The sequence below is a fragment of the Benincasa hispida genome, chromosome 9 (genome assembly GCF_009727055.1).
Source record: "Benincasa hispida cultivar B227 chromosome 9, ASM972705v1, whole genome shotgun sequence".
Classification (NCBI taxonomy): domain Eukaryota; kingdom Viridiplantae; phylum Streptophyta; class Magnoliopsida; order Cucurbitales; family Cucurbitaceae; genus Benincasa; species Benincasa hispida.
This window is the reverse complement of record NC_052357.1, coordinates 35268772-35293029: the sequence shown is the minus strand read 5'-3', so window position 1 is coordinate 35293029 and position 24258 is coordinate 35268772. Positions and strand designations below refer to the sequence as shown.

General features: G+C 34.4%; 1 protein-coding gene and 2 pseudogenes across 1 annotated transcript in view; all 3 read right to left on the bottom strand.

Moving 5' to 3' along the window:
- Positions 1-1731: 1731 nt before the first annotated feature.
- Positions 1732-9229, bottom strand: LOC120084685 (annotated as a pseudogene).
- LOC120084684 lies at positions 9167-11689 on the bottom strand (annotated as a pseudogene).
- A 37-nt stretch (positions 11690-11726) lies between these two features.
- Positions 11727-24258, bottom strand: part of LOC120084683 (ATP synthase subunit b, chloroplastic-like) — an 85095-nt gene continuing 72563 nt past the window's right edge. The window contains exon 2 of the mRNA XM_039040491.1: positions 11727-11877. Coding sequence (XP_038896419.1) covers positions 11727-11877 — 151 coding nt within the window. The remainder of the gene's footprint in view (positions 11878-24258) is intronic.

The window sequence follows — 24258 nt, the reverse complement described above, 5'->3', positions numbered from 1 at the left end:
CTCACAGCCCAGGCACAACAACGCAATTATCAGGGGCGCGCTCTACCACTGAGCTAATAGCCCATCGTGTTGGCCTCCCGCTAGGGGCCCGCTATGCCAAAAGCCAGAGAAACCCCATCCCTCTCTTTCCTTTTTTCGCCCCCATGTCGCCACATCGGAGGGACACGGGGACGTAAAAAAAGGAATCCTATCAACTTGTTCCAACCTAGGATAATAAGCTCATGAGCTTAGTCTTACTTCACCATCGAGAAACGAAAAAAGACATCCATCTCCAAGTTTAACTCAGACGTAACTCGCTTCTTTTTGGGTGTGAAGCAGTGTCAAACCAAAATACCCAACAAGCATTAGCTCTCCTCTATGCCACTATTTGCTATAGTTGAATTAAATATACACATGTAATGTTAAGAATGGAGCATGAAATTCATTTTATTCCCCTTGCCAAATTTTGCGGAAGAAATAATTTGCTCTTTTATTTTGTTAATAGGGGTTTCCTAATTATTAATCAGGAATATCGGTAAAAAAAATTCTCCGCATGATTCTTTCTACAATTTAATCTTATGTTACCAAAGAAAATCCATTCTTCGAATTTGCACTTTGATTCCTATAAACTAAATAATTACTTTTTCGTCACAAATCAAAGAATTAATTTTTGAAGTTTTGAGTTAAGNCTATGAATCTCATGGAGAGTTCAATCCTGGCTTAGGATGAACGCTGGCGGCATGCTTAACACATACAAGTCAGACGGGAAGTGGTGTTTCCAGTGGCGGACAGGTGAGTAACGCGTAAGAACCTGCCCTTGGGAGGGGAACAACAGCTGGAAACGGCTGCTAATACCATGGAAATACATCCCACTCAACCAATGAAAGATGATGGAGAGTTAGCCGAAATGGGCACTAAATACTTTTCGAGAGATCTCCTCCAAATCACTAGTATGGCTATCGAAATCGTAAGCATCAACATGAAGGTTCCAGATCCAAGTGGTAGTATCAGGACCCTTAGCTATTGTTCTCGAGAAATGACCCGGTCTAGCCCATTCCTCGAAAGAAGTTTTTATGGGATCTCTATCTACCAAAATTTTGACTTCTAGTTCCGGCGAACGAATAATCATTTAGTTCTCCTCTTTCCGGACAACACATACAAAGAGACTCGCAAACAGTTAAGTAATTAGTGAACCTATGAGAGATTTTTATACTTAGTTTCTTTCTCTGCTATCTCCCATCTATTTATTTATTTTTATTTAGTTATTCACTAGAGCAATTATGATCTGGGGCAAGTGTTCGGATCTATTATGACATAGCCATGAGGCGCTCAACGGACATTTTGAATCTTGTAAAACCTTTTTCCGGGTTTTGAATTGACACAAAAACAAAACAATTTTTTTGTAGAACCTAATGTATTCACATATCTCCATTAGAAGTTCCTAAATGGAACTACTTTATACCTTACATAGAACATATTTTTTTATTTTTAAATAAAATACATTCTCTAATGTATCTCTGTATCGTTTACCCCTACAAAATACCAAAAAAAATTGAACGATCTTAGATTATAAAGGATATAATGAAATTCCTTGATTAGTTCTTCACTGAGAAATTAGCCCTTTTATTTGATTTGACTGATGCAGACAACAAAGAATTATAACAAATATCAAAATATCAAAATTTCTAACTAATACTAGCTAAATATAATAGCTATATATTTATACAAAACATTCATATTTGAAAATATTTATCAAAAGAAAAGTTTCATAATAGCATAGCAGTTAATAATTAAAATAAAAAATAAGAATATTTGTCCATCGGTAATGGAAATTACATTAGTACGAATATAAGCTGAAACATCTCCTGATTGGGTCTCAACTATTGTTAAAGCTGTAACGACCCAGATTTGTACGTATACATAAATTAAATGTCAAATATTAAGCAGGACGAAATTTTATTTAAAGGGGTGAAAATTTAGAAGGAAAAAAAATGAAAAATTGGAAATTGGAAATTTATTGGATTAATTGGAAATTTATTTATTATCCAAAAATAATGAATGAGGGAGCAAAATCATGGAGGATTAATTAGAAGTTGGACGCTAGCTAATTCAGGAGACAACGGGCAGTAGATAACTTTTTGTTTGGGCACTACTCATTGGAAAATGAAGGTAATTAATTGCCCATATACTAAATTTAAATTTGAAGAAGTTTTAAAAAGAGAAGGAAAGTGGAATCCCTTAGGCAGTGAAGGCAACCAGCGTGAAAAACTAGCCGAGATTGGAGAGAACAATTGAGAAGAGACGCGAGCCAGTAAAAGAGAGCGAGGGATTCTTAGCGAGACAGTAGGAAAAGCGGGAGCAGGAGCGGGAGCGATAAGCCGAAAGCGAGAGCAACGAGCGGAAGCAAAAGCAGGGGAGCAGGAGCGAAAGTAAACGGGAGTCGAGAGCAGGAGCGGGGAGCCACAAGTGAAAGTGAGAGCCTTGACCAGTAGCAGGAGGAGCAGAGAGCGGAAGTCAATGAGAGAGCCAAACAGCGATGAAAGTTTAGAGAGAGCGAGTTCTGAAGAACAAGAGAGCGAGATTGGACAGAAGCGTGGATTATGCCGTTGAATTGCCAACGATCTTAGATATACCATAAGAAAAACCCTAAAATTTTAAATTATAAACAAATGAGTGATGACGTAAAGGCAAACAGTTTTACGCAAGAGAATTAGGTGTCTTATTGAGAGGAACCCTTAAAGACGGCGTAAGTAATTTTAAAGAACCGACTTGTACGATGATTTTTCACAACTGAGAAAAGGTGAAAACTACTATAAATAGATGGACCTTTGCCGAAGATTTGAAACCCATTCTCAAGAAAATTCGTAAAAAGGGAATCGTGTGAAAGAGTATAGTGTGAGTGAGGGAAGTTTGTGAGGCTGAAAACAGAGAAAAGTTCGTGCTACACGATTGCTGCACACTAATATTTCTTATCTAGTCTTAAAAACAGGGAAAGCTTCCTACGATTCAAATCATAAAGAATACTAAGTGAATAATTAGATCACAGTCAAGGTAAGTAGATTTTTATCTCAGCCCTCTCTTTTAAGACTGTTTCTATGGTATTGTACCTTTCATTACTGTTGCGATGAGTATTTAATTGTTATATCGTTGCAGTTACATGTTTGAACACGTTTCTCTACAAGGGAGCCCCATGGCATTAGTTGTTTCCACGATTACATTAAATCAAAGTTTTAATTAGGTTGTAAGCTATGCTCTCACTCTAATCTTATCTTACTATGTTTTATGGTTGATGTCTGATGCCGACTCTGCTCTACTGGATTCGCATGGACGCTAAATCAGATGGGTTAGTTTCCGCTTAGTCCCGCTCAATCTTCCTATCAGGGCGGAGAAATTTTATGCTTCCAGGGCTCGGCAGGGCATGTTTGGTTGCACCCTCAGGCCTAATCTTACGTACTGTTTAGCTAGGGACTACAAGGTATTATGGTTTGCACCCCTCTTGTCCAATATTACGTTTCAATCGCTATATGGTTTGATGTCTGATGCGTATTCTGGCTCAAGCTGACTGCTAGCGACTCCACTAATCATCATGATTGTGTTAAGTTTTCGTTTATGTCCTCATCTTCTTATTAGGGCGAAGAGAATTTATGTTGAAGCATAGACCTGACCGCCACATTCATAATTATACGTTTCGGTCCCGATCATATGTTTCATGACATGTTGCTTGTGATTGTGCATTTGGTCACGTACCTACTGAGAGAACTACTTACTGGGTATATAGTTATATTACTCATCCTATATTTTTACAGACTTTGTAGTAAGGACACAACGTAGATTGCCAGAATTAGACGGTCGCTCAAATGGCAAACCATCAATAGCTCACAAGTTATAGGCATATGCCATTTTGTAACCACCACACTCGATTGTTTCTTTGAAAATTTTCACCAGAACTCATCTCATGATTAGAAAAGTCTAATGATGTCCTAGCGGCGTTGGAATCATATGTTGTAAGGATTCCGTCATTACAAAAAGCAGTCATACTCCCTTACCTAAAGCAGAAACAATGTATTTTAGTGCTCTTTTCCAAAGATTGTGACGCAAAATAAAAAAACATGCTTCCGGATAAACTTCAGGCCAACACGCCGTCTTTGTAAAAGAAGATGACAATATGTTGCCGATTAAGCTTGTCGCTTGTTGGAGGGTCATTCATAAATATTGAAAGTGTGTTGTTGTTCTCGTGCATAAAATATATCAGGCCAAAGGCTTCTCCTGTTAAGGGGCAAGGTATTGTGAATTGTAGCGAAGAAATCCCGCACCCCCGTTTCGGCTACGTATAGATAGGTATAATTCCATTGCACCCCCTTTCCTGTAAAGTAGTCACTACTTGAGCCACAGAAGATGCTTTTTGACCAATAGTTACATAAACACATATTACATTTTTGCCCTTGTTGATGAGAATCGTATCCGTGGCTACTGTAGTTATTACCAGTCTGCCTCCCCAATAATTAATTCTCGCTGACCACGTCCGATAGGAATCATCGAATCAATAGCAATAAGTCTGTTTGAAGAGGCTCGTATACGGAACGCTTCGAAATAATACCAGGAGCGGGGATTCAATTAACCGAGAGTCAGAAGATGAAATTTCACCCGGCCATCAATGGTTTAGCTAAGGCATTTATAACACGACCTAAATATAAGCCGTCGCTTACTGGTATCTGAGCAATTCTTGCTCGTTTCTTTTACAGAACTTACCCTCTCGTATCAACAAACCGTCACCCATTAATACAACACCAACATTATTTGATTTTAAAATTTAGAGCTATGCCATAGTACCCTCTTCAAATTCTACTAATTCACTCTGCATTACTTTCATCAAGACCTAAAATACGAGCAATGATGTCGCCTACTTGAAGTACAGTACCGATATTTACAATTTTGACTTCTCTTATTATATTGCTCAATACGTTCGACGGATATATTACTAATTCATCTGCTTAAATGTACATGAGTATTTGTAATTCTTTTTTTTGTTCTTCAAAAAAAAATAATAAATAATAAGCCTTACAGTAGAAGGACTAATCTATATAGTCTATCTATAATGCCAAACTATCAATTAGCACTGGATGGTACGTAAATGTAACTCGTTGTCCAAACAACTATTAAGAGTTCTGAGAGCTTCCTCGTAAGGCTTGTTGGAAAACCTGGTGTCAATTAATTGCTTTTTGTTGTTCAAATATCTAGTATCATTTTTATAATTATCTCTAATGTAATTTGAATTAATCAAATTCAAGTGTTCTATCTCAGAGTTCCATTAACATAAAACTGATCCGCTTCCATTTTCGAATTTTCGTAAACGGGACCCAACCTTTTTCCAGCTGTTTCAATGCCCCCCCCCCCCCCCCACGGAGTTCTTCTGAATTTTGAATTGTTTTCAAGATCTCTGTTTTCAGTATCTAATAAATCACTTAATGAAGATAGATTGTCTTTCCATTCATTTCAAAACTTCGACGATCCCTTCCCGAACCAAACATGAATCTTTCGATTCTATTTGGCTCTCACGCTCAATTATTGCAATTATTTCTGGGAAATTCCATATATCTTTTGAATTGTAATGAGCCTATCTCTTTTCTTCTTATTCATATTCCCAAAGAAAAATAAAAAAATTTGATTATTAATCCAAGACCCGAATAGTCGGAGGACTCTTCTGGTCGTAGCTATTTTATCTAATTATTTTGCTAGATGTTTTCATAAAAAAAAATGAAACAAAATTAATTATGATAATGATTGTTTATTTTTAAAATCGTTCGTTGCACAATAAAAAAAAAAGAATTCTATTTTTCTTAAAAAAAAATAAAAAATGAATTGGACTTCCTCATAACATTTGGCTTTTGTGAGAACCATTTGAATCAGGTAATGTAGTGATTCAAAGGTCTCGATATCTTACACACAGTTTTCTTATCTATACTCTCCCATGTTTGTGTTTGTCAGGCCCTTCATCAATTCATTCAATTAGATGTTAATGTAAATGAACCATAACTATGTAGCCCTGTCCCTAATAGATTGACCCCAGAATAGCATATCCAAATTATAAGAAAACCCATAGAGGCCACAATTGCAGAATTTACACCTTCAAAATTTTAGTTGTTCGCGTATGTAAATAAATTGCGAATATGGTCCAAGTAATAAATGCCCAAGTTTCCTTTGGGTCCAATTCCAATACGATCCCATGTCTCATTAGCCCATACTTCCCCTGAAAGAATACCTATGCTTAAAAAGATAAACCCTAGACTAATAATACGATAACTCCAATGATCTAACTGTTGAATCAGTTGAGACTTATAATAATTCTTCGAATAAAAAAAAAGGAAGTGTTCTTTACTAAATTGTTCCCTTCATTCATGTATTGGATCACATCAAAGAAAATAAAGCATTTAAGAAAATTGAAATTATTTTTTTTTTTACCAAAAATTCTTATAGCTTTTTGAAATGTAATCAAAGAGCTAATGAAAATAATGATCCACATAAAAGAGCTGCATAACCCAATACTATCATACTTACGTGCATCATAACAATGAGATTGGAGAGCGGGAACTAATAGTGGGGATTGATGCATTTCAGTTAAAAAACCTGAAGTAGCAAAACCTGGGTAAAAATATACTTGGCGCGGTTATTGCGTTTACATTAAATGGTTTTTATATTTTTTAAAATACGTAAATAGAATGAATAGTGGAGAAACCCCATGAAAGAAATAGTAATGATTCATATAAATCACTTAAGAGTAACTAATAATACGGTTATATAGAAAAAGTAGCTATCATGCCCTTTTCTGACGAAACATAGAGTCCTACGGTTTCATCGATTAATAAGGTTATTAACTGAATTGTATCACAATTGAATGACCGAAAAAGATATATGAGTTAATATATGCTCTAAAGTTGAAAAATATCATAAAAAAAAAAAATTAAAGGTCCCTCAATTCAATTATTTTGAATTAATATCTGGGACTTGAATTAATTATATTATAGAACTTTCTTATAATAAAAAAATGGCATGCCGCCACTCGAACTCGAACCGAGATGCTCTACCACTGCTTTCTAAGAGAAGCGTGTCTACCGATTTCACCATAGCGGCTTTCTCAAAATCATAATAATCTATTATTATTCAATTGTCGAGATTGAAAAAATAGAATCAATTTCAATTCTTCAATTCAATGTAATTTTTTTACAAAATATTTATCGTGGATAAAAAACTCTTTATTTTTCATTTTTGAAAATTTAATTAAAGGGGAAAAAAATAGGGGATTTGAGCGTTTCCAATAAAATCTTATTTGATTTCATTTATTTCAATAAGAATTGAAGGTGTAAATTTTCTTCATTTAACTTTTATTTTATAAGATTTTGCAAACCAATTTAATTATGTATTCGGCGGATATATTCTATAATAGTAATAATGATTTCGAGAAAAGAAAATTAAGTAAGGGTTCATAGAATTCAAAAAGAAGGTTTTAACTTAATCAACTAATGTCATCGTTTCGATGTCTCATTAAATTTTTAATAAACAATTTCAGTTTACTATTTGATCTTCTATATTTATTATATATATAATATATAAAATATATAAAAAATCAAAAATAAACAAAAACTTTTTGTTTTATTGAGGCGTGGGGATTCGTAATTTTCCCCATCCGAAAATCATAAAACAAAGATATGAAAAAGAAAGGTCAACCCGTGTATTTATTTTTATTCTTTGAACAAAAAAGGTACCATTTTCTATTTTTTAATTGAGTAAACAAAAGATTTTTTTTTTTTTTTTACATACCTAAAAAATGAAAAAGCAATTTCATATTCATTCGCTCAAAACATTAGGAATATCCACTAATTGCTTTGATAAAAAAAATTAGTATTTAAATTATATTCTAAAAATTATAAATGAAACTTCTACTAGGCTGTTTTTTAAGTCAAACCGATTCAAATTATTCCAATCTTTAATTATTTATTTTAATTTGATTTGTCCCCAAAAATATTTGTGAATTCCCCGTTGAAAGAGATTTTGCTAGCGAAAAAGCTTTCAACACTGCCGACGCCCTTTGCTTTTCCAAATAATTTTTCCGAATCCCTTTTTTTGATAGAGAAGTGCGCTTTTTTGGAACTGCCATTCAAAAATTTTAATTGATTATTCATTGCTATAGTTGGATGTGAAAGGCATCTATTGTTCAAAACAAATTGTTCTTTACTATTTATTATCCATTTATTCTTGAAATTATAGTATACTCCTAATATAGCTATCGAAAAATGAAAATTATTATTTGATCATAAGATAGACGAAAGATAATTTTTGAGGTCCTGATACTCATTATGCCTAGCATTGAATAGACTGGTATTCACCTTATCAAAATCTCAATCAATGATGGATTTTTTTTAGTGCCTAAATGGGGCACTCGATTCGGACCGAACTTTTTGTCAGGCTACTGTTCTCTTGTTTTGTTCCCTAAAAGTAATAGAGTAAGACATCGATTTCTCAATAAGATCAACTTTTTTTGATTACATGATGTACTTCTCTGAAAAACATTGGGCGCGTGTAAACGAGGTGCTCTACCAACTGAGCTATAGCCCTTTGTCTTGTGATACATATCTTATCATGTAGATAATTTCTTGTCAAGATGAATATTCTATGATCTATTTTGTTGATTGTTTTCATTGGTATGCTTATCAATAATATTCGATTTATAATCTATCGATGTGATGTGATAGGGCCCATTTGTTTTTCTTTGTGATTATAAATGACCTACTTAACTCAGTGGTTAGAGTATCGCTTTCATACGCGGGATCATTGGTTCAAATTCAATAGTAGGTAGAACTTATTAGATACACAGAAGCAATGGTATCTAATAAGTTTTTCTACTCAACTTTTTTCTAGTGATTTTCTATCTTTCCATCCCACTCTATATTTATCTATATTTATTTCATTTTTTAATTGTAATTCTTTTTTCCATGAAAATTTCATTTCACTTGATTATTTAGACGCATTAACTAGGTACGCCATTGATAGCCTCTACTCGTGTCCTAGCTCGTCTGAGAGCTAAATTTGCCTCGATTGTTTGTCTCTTGCCTTGAGCTTCCCTCAAGTTAGCTTCCACTATTTCAAGAGTTTGCTAAGCTTCTTGTGGATCAATGTCACTAGCCTTCTCCACATCATTTACTAAAATAGTGACCTCATTATTGCCTATTCTAGCAAAATCACCCATCAGAGCCATTGTTAACCATCCGTCATTAGGAGTAAGGCGTATTTTCAAAATACCTATATCTACAGCTGTGGCAATAGGTTCGTGATCTGGTAATACACCAATTTGGCCACTATTCGTAACTAAAATGATTTCTTTCACTTCTGAATCCCGAATAATTTGATTCGGAGTCAGGACACTAAGATTTAAGGTCATTTCTTCAATTTTCTCTCCATTTCTAAGTTCGTAGCCTTCGCAGTAGCTTCATCGATGTTACCTACCAAATAAAAGGCTTGTTCGGGAAGACCATCTAATTCTCCGGAAAAGATTAATTTAAACCCTCTAATTTTTTCTGCTAGGCCAACATATTTGCCAGGGGAACCAGTAAATACTTCTGCTACGAAAAAAGGTTGTGATAAGAAACACTCAATTTTGCGTGCTCGTGCTATGGTTAAGCGATCCTCTTCGGATAATTCGTCCAACCCAAGGATAGCTATAATGTTCTGCAGTTCTTTGTAACGTTGTAAGGTTTGTTAACTCTTTGCGTAGTTTTATAATGTTCTTTACCAATGATTCGAGGTTGTAGCATAATTGAGGTTGAATCTAAAGGATCTACTGCTGGATACCTTTGGCAACTAATCCTCTTGATAGTACAGTAGTAGCATCCAAATGTGCAAATGTGGTGGCAGGAGCAGGATCGGTTAAATCGTCCACAGGTACATAAACAGCTTGAATAGAAGTTATGGACCCTTCCTTGGTAGAAGTATCTTTCTTGTAAGGAACCCATTTCGGTACTAAGAGTCGGTTGATAACCCACAGCCGAAGGCATTCTACCCAGTAACGCGGATACTTCGGATCCCGCTTGAACGAAACGGAAGATATTGTCAATAAATAGAAGCACGTCTTGTTCATTAACATCTCGAAAATATTCTGCCATAGTTAGGGCAGTTAAACCAACTCTCATACGAGCTCCCGGCGGTTCATTCATTTGACCGTAGACTAGAGCCACTTTTGATTCTGTAATATTTTCTTCATTAATTACTCTGGATTCTTTCATTTCCATGTAAAGATCATTTCCTTCACGAGTACGTTCACCTACTCCTCCAAATACGGATACACCTCCATGAGCTTTGGCAATGTTGTTGATCAATTCCATAATGAGTACTGTTTTACCCACTCCAGCCCCTCCGAATAGNATATGTTTTCATGACATGTTGCTTGTGATTGTGCATTTGGTCACTACCTACGTGAGAACTACATACTGGGTATATTATATACTCATCCTATATTTTTACAGACTTTGTAGGTAAGGACACAACGTAGATTGCAGAATTAGACGTCGCTCAAATGGCCAACCATCAAACTCACAATTATAGGCATATGCATTTTGTACCACCACACTATTGTTCTTTGAAATTTTCACCAGAACTCATCTCATGATAGAAAAGTCTAAGTATGCATGTCCTAGCGGTTGAATCATAATGTGTAAGGATCCGGTCATTACAAAAGCAGTCATACTCCCTTCACCTAAAGCAGAACTTGATTTAGCGGCTCTTTCCAAAAGGCGTGAATGCAAATAAAAAACATCTCCCGGATAAGCTTCACGGCCCAGCGGTCTTTGTAAAAGAAGAGACATTTGTCGATAAGCTTGTGCTTGTTTGGAGGGATCATCATAAATGATTGAAGTGTGTTGTTTTCTGTTCATAAAATATTCAGCCAAAGCTACTCCTGTATAAGGGGCAAGGTATTGTAATGTAGCCGAAGAATCCGCCGTTTCGGCTACTATAATAGTATATTCCATTGCCCCCCTTTCCTGTAAAGTAGTCACTACTTGAGCCACAGAAGATGCTTTTTGACCAATAGTTACATAAACACATATTACATTTTTGCCCTTGTTGATTGAGAATCGTATCCGTGGCTACTGCAGTTTTACCGGTCTGCCTGTCCCCAATAATTAATTCTCGCTGACCACGTCCGATAGGAATCATCGAATCAATAGCAATAAGTCCTGTTTGAAGAGGCTCGTATACGGAACGTCTCGAAATAATACCAGGAGCGGGGGATTCAATTAACCGAGAGTCAGAAGATGAAATTTCACCTCGGCCATCAATAGGTTTAGCCAGGGCATTTATAACACGACCTAAATAAGCCTCGCTTACTGGTATCTGAGCAATTCTTCCCGTTGCTTTTACAGAACTTCCCTCCCGTATCAACAAACCGTCACCCATTAATACAACACCAACATTATTTGATTTTAAATTTAGAGCTATGCCTATAGTACCCTCTTCAAATTCTACTAATTCGCCTGCCATTACTTCATCAAGACCATAAATACGAGCAATGATGTCGCCTACTTGAAGTACAGTACCGATATTTACAATTTTGACTTCTCTATTATATTGCTCAATACGTTCACGGATAATATTACTAATTTCATCTGCTCGAATGGTTACCATGAGTATTTTGTAATTCTTTTTTTTGTTCTTCAAAAAAAAATAAAAATAAATAATGCCTACAGTAGAAGGACTAATCAGTTAGTTATTTCTTTCATCGTCCCAAACATGCCAATATTAGCACTGATGGTACGTAAATGTAACTCGTTGTCCAAACAACTATTAAGAGTTCTGAGAGCTCCTCGTAAGGCTTGTTGGAAAACCTGTTGTCGTACTTGATTNATATCTCTGCAAAACGTAAAGGTATTCATATTATAAATCTTACTAGAACTGCTCATTTTTTATCAGAAGCTTGTAATTTAGTTTTTGATGGAGCAAGTAGGGGCAAACAATTCTTAATTGTTGGTACCAAAAATAAAGCAGGGGATTCAGTAACCCGGACTGCAACAAGGGCTCGGTGTCATTATGTTAATAAAAAATGGCTCGGGGGGATGTTAACAAATTGGTCTACTACAGAAACGAGACTTCATAAGTTCAGGGACTTGAGAACAAAACAAAAGACGGGGTGATTCGACCGTCTTCTGAAAAGGGATGCCGCTATGTTGAAGAGACAATTATCTCACTTGCAAACATATCTGGGCCGGATTAAATATATGACGGGGTTACCTGGTATTGTAATAATCGTTGATCAGCAAGAAGAATATCGGGCTCTTCAAGAATGTATCACGTTGGGAATTCCAACTATTTGTTTAATTGATACAAATTGTGACCCCGATCTCGCAGATATTTCGATTCCAGCGAATGATGATGCTATAGCTTCAATCCGATTAATTCTTAACAAATTAGTATTTGCAATTTCTCCAATTGACTATTTGAAATTCAATGGATCCTCCATTTTCTTTTTTTTCTTCTTGCGACATAACTGAGTTGAATGAATTTTTTACCATAAAATGAAATCTCCTTAGTCTCTTTTTTTTTATTTTTTTTATAAATTATTATTGATCAGTATAATAATGTTACTCATTTTAATTTGATATACACAATAATCTTACTTTGATTAAGAATTTTGATTCATTTTTTTTAAATAAAATTTAGCAATCCAATTTTTGAAAATTGTATTCAGATAGGTATGCAAAAGGCTGATATATTTCTGCATGCACAAAAAATATTTAGACTTCAAACTGAAATTGAAATTCAAAATGAAATAACAATAGTTTATTGATTCATTTCTAAATCTAATAGATACGTCATTGAATTAAATTAATATCATCTATTAGAATCTAAGACAGTGCCATATGTGTATTTCTTTGTCTTCATATACCATATAAGGTACGTGCAATATAGGAAAAATGTAGCATTAACGAATTTTCAATTGTGAGATACATATGATCCTTAGAATACTAAAAACGACCTTGCTATTTATTTGGGTATCAAAACCAATTAACGGATTTCATATAAAGCTAAATCTTCTATCCGTAGTAATTGGCCCCAAGAATAATCCATAGCTAACAATGCTCTAGAAGTATTTATCTCACTATATGTGTGAATATTATCATTAGTGCCAATAGAAGGGTGGTGATTTTTCTCCAAACTTTGGGATAATCTAATTCCATTATTATCGTCCTTAGCTATATCCCAAAATCGCTATGACAATCCGGGCCACAGGTATTTTTCCACTAGATATTTCATCGATGTGCCTAGAATTTGTAGAAGAATAATAGATTCCCATTTACTGTTGTTACGTAAACCCTCTCATAGGTAATTAAGCTATAATTATTTCGTGACAACACAATAATGACACCTAATTAGAATGCTTGTTATTGACTTATATCTGGATGTAATCGGTAATGTAGCACAATGAAAATGTACCCGAAGCTGCCTACCTCTTCTACTATAATCATAGGAAGTGAGATCCTTTGTCACCCTGGGAAATTATAAGATCTTAAACCCTGGCTCTCCATGATATACAGAGTAGAGCGAGCTAGATGTTGCTTTATAGGAAGGACTTTAAAATAATAATGGTTCTTTACGTTTAGGGTTTTATTTATTTTATTGAGCTACTAATGAAATACGATTAAATTGTGTGTTATGCGATCATATATACAATCTCGTGGTCAATTATCTTTTTTTTTACTAAACATTGACTGTAACACCAACGCGGTCTCACTGTTATCAATATTACCCGTTAACATGTAAATATTTTCCTTTCATTATTTCATAAAAGCATTTGTTGTGAGTAGTTTACATTTGTGTTCTGAGTAAAACTGAATACAGGCATGTTAAATCTGGACTCTTCTAAATTTCCTCCAGTAGTGTCACTCACTGAGCATGTTTAAGCTCCATTACCTTTCAAATGTTATACTTCTCACGGGTATTTTGGGTCGAACGGATTAAGCACGGGTGAAAGCCTAAGCGGATCTGCCAGCAATCACTGACTATAGGATCTTTCCAGGACGAAGTTTTTCTAGGTTGATATTTGTACACAGCGTAAGCATATAGAGGTGGAGCAATTCATCTATTTGAGTTCTTAAGATTGTTAGATGTAATTTCTTTTATGAGACTCTCACTAGAGAATTCCTTATTTCTTTTTTTATTGGTATTTAATATTCTGTAACAATGTCATAGAATATCTTTTTAGGACGAAATCAAAGCTCCGCTTGAGTTGGTGTTTTTGTAGATGATATCTCCCTTTTTTTTAATTGTTTACGCTCTATTTCTTCACAAATTGGCTCTCCGGTCCCGTGAATCGTCTTGAGATAAATTATTTTGTTAAGACTTTTGAGATTGAGAAGTTTGTCGAAAGATCCTCAAATCATGTCGGTGCAAACTAATGATTCCTTTATGTCTCCTGTGTATTTCCTATTTATTACGCGAACTTAGATTAGGGTGTTTTGTTTTTTTACTACATGCACGCTGCGGATTGATGTTGAGTTTCCTTATTGTGTGCTCTTAAGATGTAATCGGAAAGGATATCTTATTTTAACTTACTAATTCAGGTTGTGGTACTAAAACGATGTGTTCATTGCATTTCAAAAAGATAAGATCAGAAGCTGGAAAGTTGATTTTAGCAAATTCGGAAATTTTGATTTGATCCCAAGCTAAATTGTAATCGTTTTCAATTTTATTGAGAAGAGTTAGCTCATAAATAACAGAAAACCCCAATCTCCGCAATGGTATCCCTCCTGATAATTGACGAAATCTACGATTTCTATTGAATTTGAGAGGTAATATCTTCGTGACATCATATCTTGCGCGAAGTCATAAAAAGAATGTTTATTGATTATCTAGTTGTTGATAGGAGGGGTTGCCTTTCTTTAGATTCTTAGTCTTTATATTGTGAGAAGATATAGTGTGTGTGTGTACGATTTTTTCAATTGCAAGTGTTTGAAAATTTATAAACCCGAAGAGGTTTAGTATTATTAATGCTAATGTCTCTTGTGTTGTCGCTCTTTACTTCCATAATTATTGTATCCCGGGATCTCCGGGAAATTATGCGGAGCTGTATAATTAATAAGGAACGAAATGCCGGCAGCAATTTTCTCCGCCAATCTCATAGATTTTCTATCCCGAATTTTTCGCATCATAAATTCTAATTTGTCCTAAAGATTAATGTATTGGGATAGGGTAGAGGTGGCAGTAATCCAGTGACTCTGGAAATAATATGTGATCAACAATTAGTTCCTATCTATAGTTCTTGTGTGTAGAGAAACAGTTGAGAGACTTATTGACGCTCTCGTTTTTCATTAGAAATATCTAAATCCATTTCTTGATATTTTTTACTAGGTGATCTATTTAGATAATTCATAAATGTCGATAGAATGGTGTTGTGTGTGTGTGGGTGGGTGTGTGAGTAAGTGTTACATATGCTCAATACATTTTTTTATATTTTCTTATTTATTTGTGTACTTCACCCCTAAAATATGTAATGTGAACATTATTCGAATATGATAGAATTGTGTGTGTATCAAATGATGGTTTTGTTGGTTTTCTGTCCATGTCCTGAATCGCGCCTTTGATGTCATTCGGGTCGAATGGAACTAACATTTGTGTCTATATTATATGATGTCTATAATTTTTATCTTTACCAGATCTTGCCCACGGGTTGACTCATTATTATCGCCACATTCCTTTTGGAGGGTAAGTTTTATTGCCCATCCAATCGGATCTAAATCGGAAGTGAATAATGACCTTAACCAGTTTTTCCATTGATTTATCATCCAGAATTTTGAAGATTCTTTTGTTTTTTTTCGAAATGTAATATTTCGTGTGCTCCAACAAACTTCAACAAATAATCCTGTATTTCATTCTTAAGAAAACGAGATGTTCCGTGATATTGAAAGACAGGTCTTAACTTTAGATAAGTTAATAATTTGTGTTTTGTGATAAGTTGTAAAAATAAATATGCTTGCGACAAGTATGATAAGTCCCAAAAGATCTTTCCATTTTTATTATTAATATTGGAAGTGACTTTTTGATAGTTGAAATAAAGTGAATTAGACTTTGATTTGTTTTATCAATTCTTTCTTGTTTGCTTCATTATGGAAATGGATTTAGTCAATTTTTTTTATTGAATCAATAAAAGTTGCCATTAACCCTCGACATATTATCATACAGTTGAAAGATATCTATGTATATGTTTTCAACGAAAAATTTTAGAAAATGATGCGATTTACGAATTAATCGTACATTTCTTTTTTAATATCTTGAAAATATTTTTTTGAGATTCAAATATTTTATCATCATAACTTATTTTGTAGGACTAATATTGATTTCTGTATTTAGAAACTCTTTTTTTCGTGTCTTTTCAATTTTTCAATTTTTTAGTATGGTTGTTGTGTCTATTCAGTTCTAGTCTCTTCATCTTTTTTTCGCTTCATTCACTCGTATCTTTCTTCCAATTCAAATAATCGAATTGGGTTTCTTTGTGAAAGTTCTGTTATTATTTGTTTTATAAGAAAATGTTTTTGATGACCCATTTTTTTGTTTCTTTTGAGAATATTTTAAACAAGTTTGTTCTTTCTTTTACTTTAAAAGTCCTATTAATTTGAAAACGCTTTTCTTTTTTCCAGTTTTTCATTTTTTTTTCATTGTTTTTTTTTGAGTTCTTTTATGAAAATGGGTTCAAAAAAATGTTGTCTTGGGAGAACAAAAGGCAGTTCAGCTTCCATTCCCCAAACTGTAAAAACAAAAATCATTTTCATTTTTTTGTCTTTCGTTCTCTGAATCTTTATTAGGGGATTGTAACCTAGATGTGTGCCACGGTTTCAGAGAGAAAAGGAAATAAGATTCTTTTTGAATACTGTCCGTTAACCAATTTTTTGGAAATTCTTTTTCTGATAATTGAACACCATTATAGGTGCACTTATATGCATTTCTTTATTCCAATTTTGAAAATCCTCGGACCATTCAGGAAATTGAAATAATAGCATACGGATAAGATTTTTAGCTATTATCAATGAGGGTAAGACAATATATTTTTAAGAATTGATTGAGTTACTAAAAAAAAACCTCTTATTGATTGAGCAAATAGAATGTTATCCTAGGCTTCTCATATTTCTATACTTCGTTTCCTCTCTTTGTTCCTCTTTTTCTGGTTTTCTCTTATGTACGCCCTCTTTGCTGCTTTTCGCTTTCTTTTCTTCTCTATTATCCGAAATAGTCAATTTGTGTTTGTCCATATCCAAGGTCTAAAAAGTTTTCGTTAGGCCAGGAATAGGAATATCAAAAGAAAAAAAAAGATTTGTCTAGTCTTCAACAAAAGATAAGAATGTACATTTCTTGAACAGTTTCAAAGTAACTGTTTTACGTCGTTGAGCACGCATAGAGCCTTTGATTATGTCTCGACGAGAATCCGATTGTTGGAAAACCTATCAAAGCAACTTCTTCTGTTTGATAGATTATTGTTATCTTTGGTATTAGTTAAGTATCGCTAGATTAGTTATGTAGTATAGTATAGTATCTTTGGTATTAGTATAAGTATCGCTAGTTTCTATATCATCAGAAAAAATTAAGACACGTTTGGTTTTCTTAACGATTTCATGATCTTCCGCCAGACTTTCCTGTTCTCTCCTCTTGTTCTAACTCGTCGATTAATGTGTATGACCATCGAGGAACTTTTTTACTGATTTCTCTTCCAATCGAGTTTTGACGACTTGCTTTAGCGTTGTAAGGAGTTATAACTACATAGAATAAAAAGTTTAAAGATTTTATTCGATCTTCTGACTCAATTTTATCTTCAATTTGTGGGTAATTAGTATTAAGAAAGGTAGCATGAATCTTATTTGTCCAAACGTTCTCACTATAATTTTTTCTAGAAGTTTCATTTATAATTGAGAATGAAAAAATAAAATGGATTCATTTGCGGTAAGGTCTGCTCAACAACGGATCATATGTTTTTGGTAAATAGTATTTTTTAGTTTTCTCATTACATAATTGAGTCCTTTTTTCCAGTACATCCCGAGCTAGAGTAAGGGATCCCTTATCTAGAACTTGAATTCTATTTATCAATTTAATACCAACAAAAATGAAATTTATAGTAAGAGGAAAATTCATCGACTTTAAAAATCGTGAGGGTTCAAGTCCCTCTATCCCCATAGTCTTACTCAACCAAAACTCCAAATCACTCTCTTTAGATGGGAGTCAAGAAAGATAGAGTACTTTATTATTTTGGTATATTAGGTGCCATCGCTCTAAGGTCTCTTTATATACTAGTTCAATTAGGGTTCCCATTAAACCCTAGTTAACTATGAATGAGCTTGTACTCATTAAGTTCATACTCAATTATGAATCTAGGGTTTTAATTAATTAGATCACATAATAGGGTCAAATGTAATAAAATAACCCCAATATGATAAAATATTAATTCACATACATAGCCAATACATTAATTATACATATTATTATTTAAATGTGTTTAACAAGACTTGGGCTATGTCTGTGTATCTAATGTAATTAAATTACATAAACCTTAAGTGCGCATAAATAGGTTATTTCAATAATAGAATTTCCCTTTAGTTCAATCTACTCAATCTCCTGTATTAGCATGCTATCAAGGCTGCTTTCGTCACTACTCTTATAACTAAACCTTCCTCAATCACTAATTCTATTACATTCAATGACATAGATCAAGTATGGATAGATAACATGGAAACTACATGCAAAGTGATCTATGTCATGCCTGTTTCCAACTAGTCCAAATTCCTTAGTGAGATCATTCCTAAAAACTTTATGTTAAACCGCATTTGTTAAATTCCATGCATGATAAACAAGTTTAAATAATCAAACATAAACCATCAAATTTATTCTATATATAAAATAAAAAAATAATGTAAAAAAAAAACATCCTTAACAACAAACTCCCACTAAACCATGGAATAAAAAAAGTGACTAACACCAATGTGAGTAACATACTCATGAAAAACTTTAGGTGGTAAACCTGTAGTCAATGGATCTACCACCATAGAGTTTATGCTAATGTGTTTAATCAAAATTTGACCATTTTGAACTCTTTCTTTAACAACTAGACACTTCACGTCTACATACTTTGACCTTATATTATTGTTGAGCCCTTTTCAGTGTCGTTTAAGTCCAAAAAAAGAGCCACGAATTAAAAGAAAGTTTAAACTCCCGAACTACTCCTACTACTACGATAATGTAGCAATAGTGGTGAGTCCGGGGTCGAACCATAGGGAGGCATAGAATTGATTCCCTCTTAAGTTAAATTTGACTGTGGAAAAACAATAAAAACTGGGTTTTAGGTTTTGATTAGTTTGAAAACATGCAGGAAAATAAATTGCAAGGGATAAATGTAAACAGTAATTGGTTCATCTAGTTCTCAGATCAAGTTAGGCATTCAATGTAATTTCAATCATCGTTTTCTGCCAATTGACTATGCGCTCGAATTATGCCTGCATAACTACCAAATTGTTGCGATTTAACCAGTTTCTACAAAGACCGAAAACTAATTAAATCAAAATCAATCAAACGCCCTAATTATTAAGGTTGGGAAGGTCAAACCCTAACTAATCTACATGTTTCTAAATTTAATTGGGTTCAATAGTGACCATGTAGAAATAAAAACACATGCATTATGATTCAGGATTCAATTACGTCGCTTGATTGATAGGAAATCCATATTCAATTACCAATTTTATCTTTGAACCTAGCAATTAGACATTTTAGGAATAGCCATCAAATGCCTAATTTACTATTGCTACTTAGGACCTTAACAACACTAAGAATCATTAGCATGCACGATAAAGTGTAAAAGTCAACATCAATAATCATGCTTCGGAATTTAAATCGATTCAAAGAAAACACAATTCTGAATTGCAAGAATCAATAAAAACAGATGACTCACGAAATTGACGTTGAATCCTTGATCTAAGAAACTAGATGAAGATTAACTCATAAATTCATAGACAAATTTAAGAGTTCAAGCCAATACATGTTTACAATCCAAAATAAAACTAAAATCTAACCTAATGATACTTAAGAGATTAAAGGAAAAAAAGATAGTAAAGCCACTCCTCGGCCTCCACAACCTCCAAGTTCATATCCCTTTAGCCTCCAAGAATTTTGTGCATCTTTTGACCTAAAACCGAAGAAAAGAATTTAAAGTATTGATCGCAGCGTCAACGCTGCCCTACAATTGGGCTGAAGATGGAACGCATGCATGCGACTGACTATGTCAAGATCGGATCCTTACACATTATGATCCGACCGCTACGACATGCATACTTAGACTTTTCTATCATGAGATGAGTTTTGGTGAAAATTTCAAAGAACATATCTAAATTTTATTAAATAGATAGAAAAACTATATAAAAAATTTATTTGTCAAAACACCAGGATCCATAAAACATTAGTATGGTGGTACAAAATGCATATGCCTATAATAGTGAGTTTGATGGTTGGCCATTTGAGCGACATCCAATTCTGCCATCTACGCTGTGTCCTTACCTACAAAGTCTGTAAAAATATAGGATGAGTATATAATATACCCAGTAAGTAGTTCTCACGTAGGGTAGTGACCAAGCACAATCACAAGCAACATGTCATGAAAACAAATGGTTGGACCGAAAACGTATAATAAACATGTGGCGGTCAGTTATGCTTCCAACATAAATCTCTCCGCCCTAATAGGAAGATGAGGACCTAAGCAAAACTAACCCATCTGATGATTAGCGGGTCATACAGTTAGTAGGGTCGAAGTCGCATCTAACATCAACCATTAGCATAAACGTAATATTGGACTTGGTGCAACCATACATACCCTACTAGTCCCTAGTGTAAACATAACGTAAGATTAGGCCTGGAGGGGTGCAACCATACATGCCCTACCAGCCCTGAAAGCATAAATTTCTCCGCCCTGATAAGAAGATGAGGACTTAAGCGGAAACTAACCCATCTGATGATTAGCGGGTCATGCAGTCAGTAGGGCCAGATGTCCGCCATCAAACATCAACCATTAACATAAACGTAAGATTAGACTGGAAGCATAACTTACACCTAATTAAAACTAGATTTTAACGTAATCGTGAACAAACATAATGCATGGGGACTCTTGTAGAGAAACGTGTTCTAAGCATGTAATGCAATATAACAATTAACATAACCATGCAACACAATAAAGGTATACTACCATAGAACATTTAAAGAGAGGGTGAGATGAACTACTTACCTTGACTGTGATCTAATTATTCCTTATTATTCTTTATGATTTGATCAGTAGAGCTTTCCCTTTTTAAACTATAAGGAAATTTGGGCAGCACCTTGCCCGAGCTTTTCTCTTTTAGCCTCAAAGAACTTCCTTACTCACACTTACTCTTTCACACGATTCTTTGTTACTGAGATTTGTTTGAGAATGGGTTAAATCTTCAGCAAAGGGTCCTATTTATAGTAGTTTTCAGCTCTTTTCAGTGTGACAAATCATCCTACAGGTGACTTTTTTAAAATTACTTAGGGTTTAAGGATTCCTCTCAATAAGACATCTAATCTTGGCTAACATTTGCCCTTACGTCATCATTCTTTGTTTGTATTCAATTTTAGGGTTTTTCTATGTATAATCTATAAGATCGTGGTCAAATTCAACGCATAATCCATGCTTCTGTCCAAATCTCGCTCTCTTTGTTCTAAGAATCTCGCTCTCTCCAGCTTTCTCGCTGGTTTGGCTATCGCGACTCTCATTGTCGCTGTCGCTGGTCTCGCTCTCGCTAGTCTTGCTCTCGCTCCCGCTCTCTCCCACTGTCTCGCTAAGAATCTCCCTCTCTTTACTCTCGCTCTCTTCAATGTTCTCTCTAATCTTGCTATTTTTCATGCGTGGTTGCCTTCACAGCTTGTGGACTTCACTTCCTCTTTTTAACTCTTTCAAATTTTAAGAGTATATGGGTAATTAATTCACTCCAATTCTTCCAATGAGTAGTGTCCAAACAAAAGTTATCTACTGCTCGTTGTCTTCTGAATTAGCTAGCATCCAACTTCCAATTAATCCTCCCTGATTCTGCTCCCTTATTCATTATTTTTGGATAATGAATAAATTTCCAATTTCCAATTATTCATTTTTTTTCCTTCTAAATTTCCACCCATTTAAATAAAATTTCGTCCTGCTTAATATTTGACATTTAATTTCTTGTATGCGTACAAATCTGGGTTGTTACAGATTAGCATCAAAGTATTTGGAGCATTGCAACACTGTTGACAACATCGCAACATTGCACTGCACACTACATTTTGTCTTATGACGTCAGACAGATTTAGGTAAATGTCGATCGTTGCGATGCTGTCCAGGGGCTTTTTAGTCATTTCTGCCACTTTGAAGCTTGGTTGCTCAAATCAATTCGAATTTGCTTAAATTAACCCCATTTAGCTCCAAATGCTTGGTTTTACCTTTTGATTGCTCGGAACCTGCAAAATAGAGCAATAAACACATAAAATCTAGCAACGAGCTCAAATTAAGCTAGGAATAATAGCTCTTTTTGAGAGCTATCAAACGCCCTCCAACTTAATTCATGATCATCACGAGGATGGTAGAAGCACACAGTCAAACTAACTAAGACATATTAGCTCTAGTTGCAAAGTTGTTACTCTAGTCTCAACAGTTAGTAAAAATAGAGTTTGTAATCAAGAACGAAATTCAATTAGAATCAATCAATGAAGCACAATTTTAAGAATGATTCTTAATCTATTCATGCATAAGTGAACCTAAAGTCTTGCTAGTTAAGCTTCACGGCCTGGAAAAGTTTTATAAGGCTTTCATCCCATTTCTCCTCTACTCCGGCTCGGTTATCAACCATGGACCTACCAAACTTGCAGACAAGAAGGAACTACGAAATGTGCTTTCATACCCCAGTACCAGGAACCTATCCACTATTTTCCCACAGGGCCCTAACTAGACACAACAGAGGTAGTTCTGTTCACCTCTATCCATGCACAAACACACACACACTATTTTATGCATATTTTTAAACAATTAATTTGCTTCTCTTTATTTTTCTTTTTTTTATACACAGTAGGCCTTATTTTATCCACCTTGTCTAGTTTTTCTCTACAACAAGTGTGATTACTCCTAAGTCAAATGTGGACCTTTCAGGGTGACAACAGAAATACAAACCAAATACCAATTCTAAGCATGCAAGATTTTAATTTTGCAAAACAATGACTTAAAGATGTATGGGAGACAAAAAAAATAAATAAATAAAAATGGGCTAAAAATCATGATCATGCTTTCCTAATGTTCTTTCATGAAAATTCTATCAAAGAAAGAGTGCGTTATAAACTATCATCATAACAATAGAGCAACAGAGAAAACAAGACAACCAAAGCACACAAAGCATAGTCCAAACACAGAGCTCAAGGACCCCAAGCTAAAATAAAAGCCACCCAACAGGTACCCCACCCCCAATATTAAAATGATACATTGTCCCTAATGTATCTCAAGTATAGCTCAAAAATGAAAAGAGCAAGGGAACAAAAAATCTCCTCTAAAAACATGTCGCACACGGGATGGTGGTGGTTGGGCTTATTCTCTTTGCATTGGCTTTTCTGTTAAAGCTTCAGAGAGACCTACCAAAGAATGAAAAATAAAAGAAAAACAAAAGCAAAAGAAACCTACAAAACAAAAAGGAAGTTAGAAAAAATCAAAAGAAAAGAAACAACAAACTACAAAAATAACAAAAATGAAAATAAAGGAAGGAAAAGAAAAATACTACCAAAGACATAAAAAAGAGGGAAGACTAGCCTCAATCAGAGTTTGGTGAGTCTGGCATTTGAGATTAGGCCACATAAATCTTGATAGAATCCGGAGATTGGTAAAGAATGGACTTCTAAGTAAGTTAGAAGATGATTCATTACCTCCATGTGAATCTTGTCTCGATGGAAAAATGACTAAAATGCCTTTTAGGGGAAAAAGTTGTAGAGCCAAAGAACCTTTAAAACTTATACATTTGGATCTTTAAGGTCTAATGAATGTAAAGGCTAAAGGAGGGTATGAATACTTCATCTCTTTCATAGATGATTATTCAACGTATGGTTACTTATTATGGAACATAAGTCTGAAGCCTTTGAAAAGTTCAAAGAGTATAAAGCTGAAGTTGAAAACCTATTAGGTAAAACAATTAGAACACTTCAATCTGATCGAGGTGAAGAGTACAAAGATTTAGAATTCTAGGA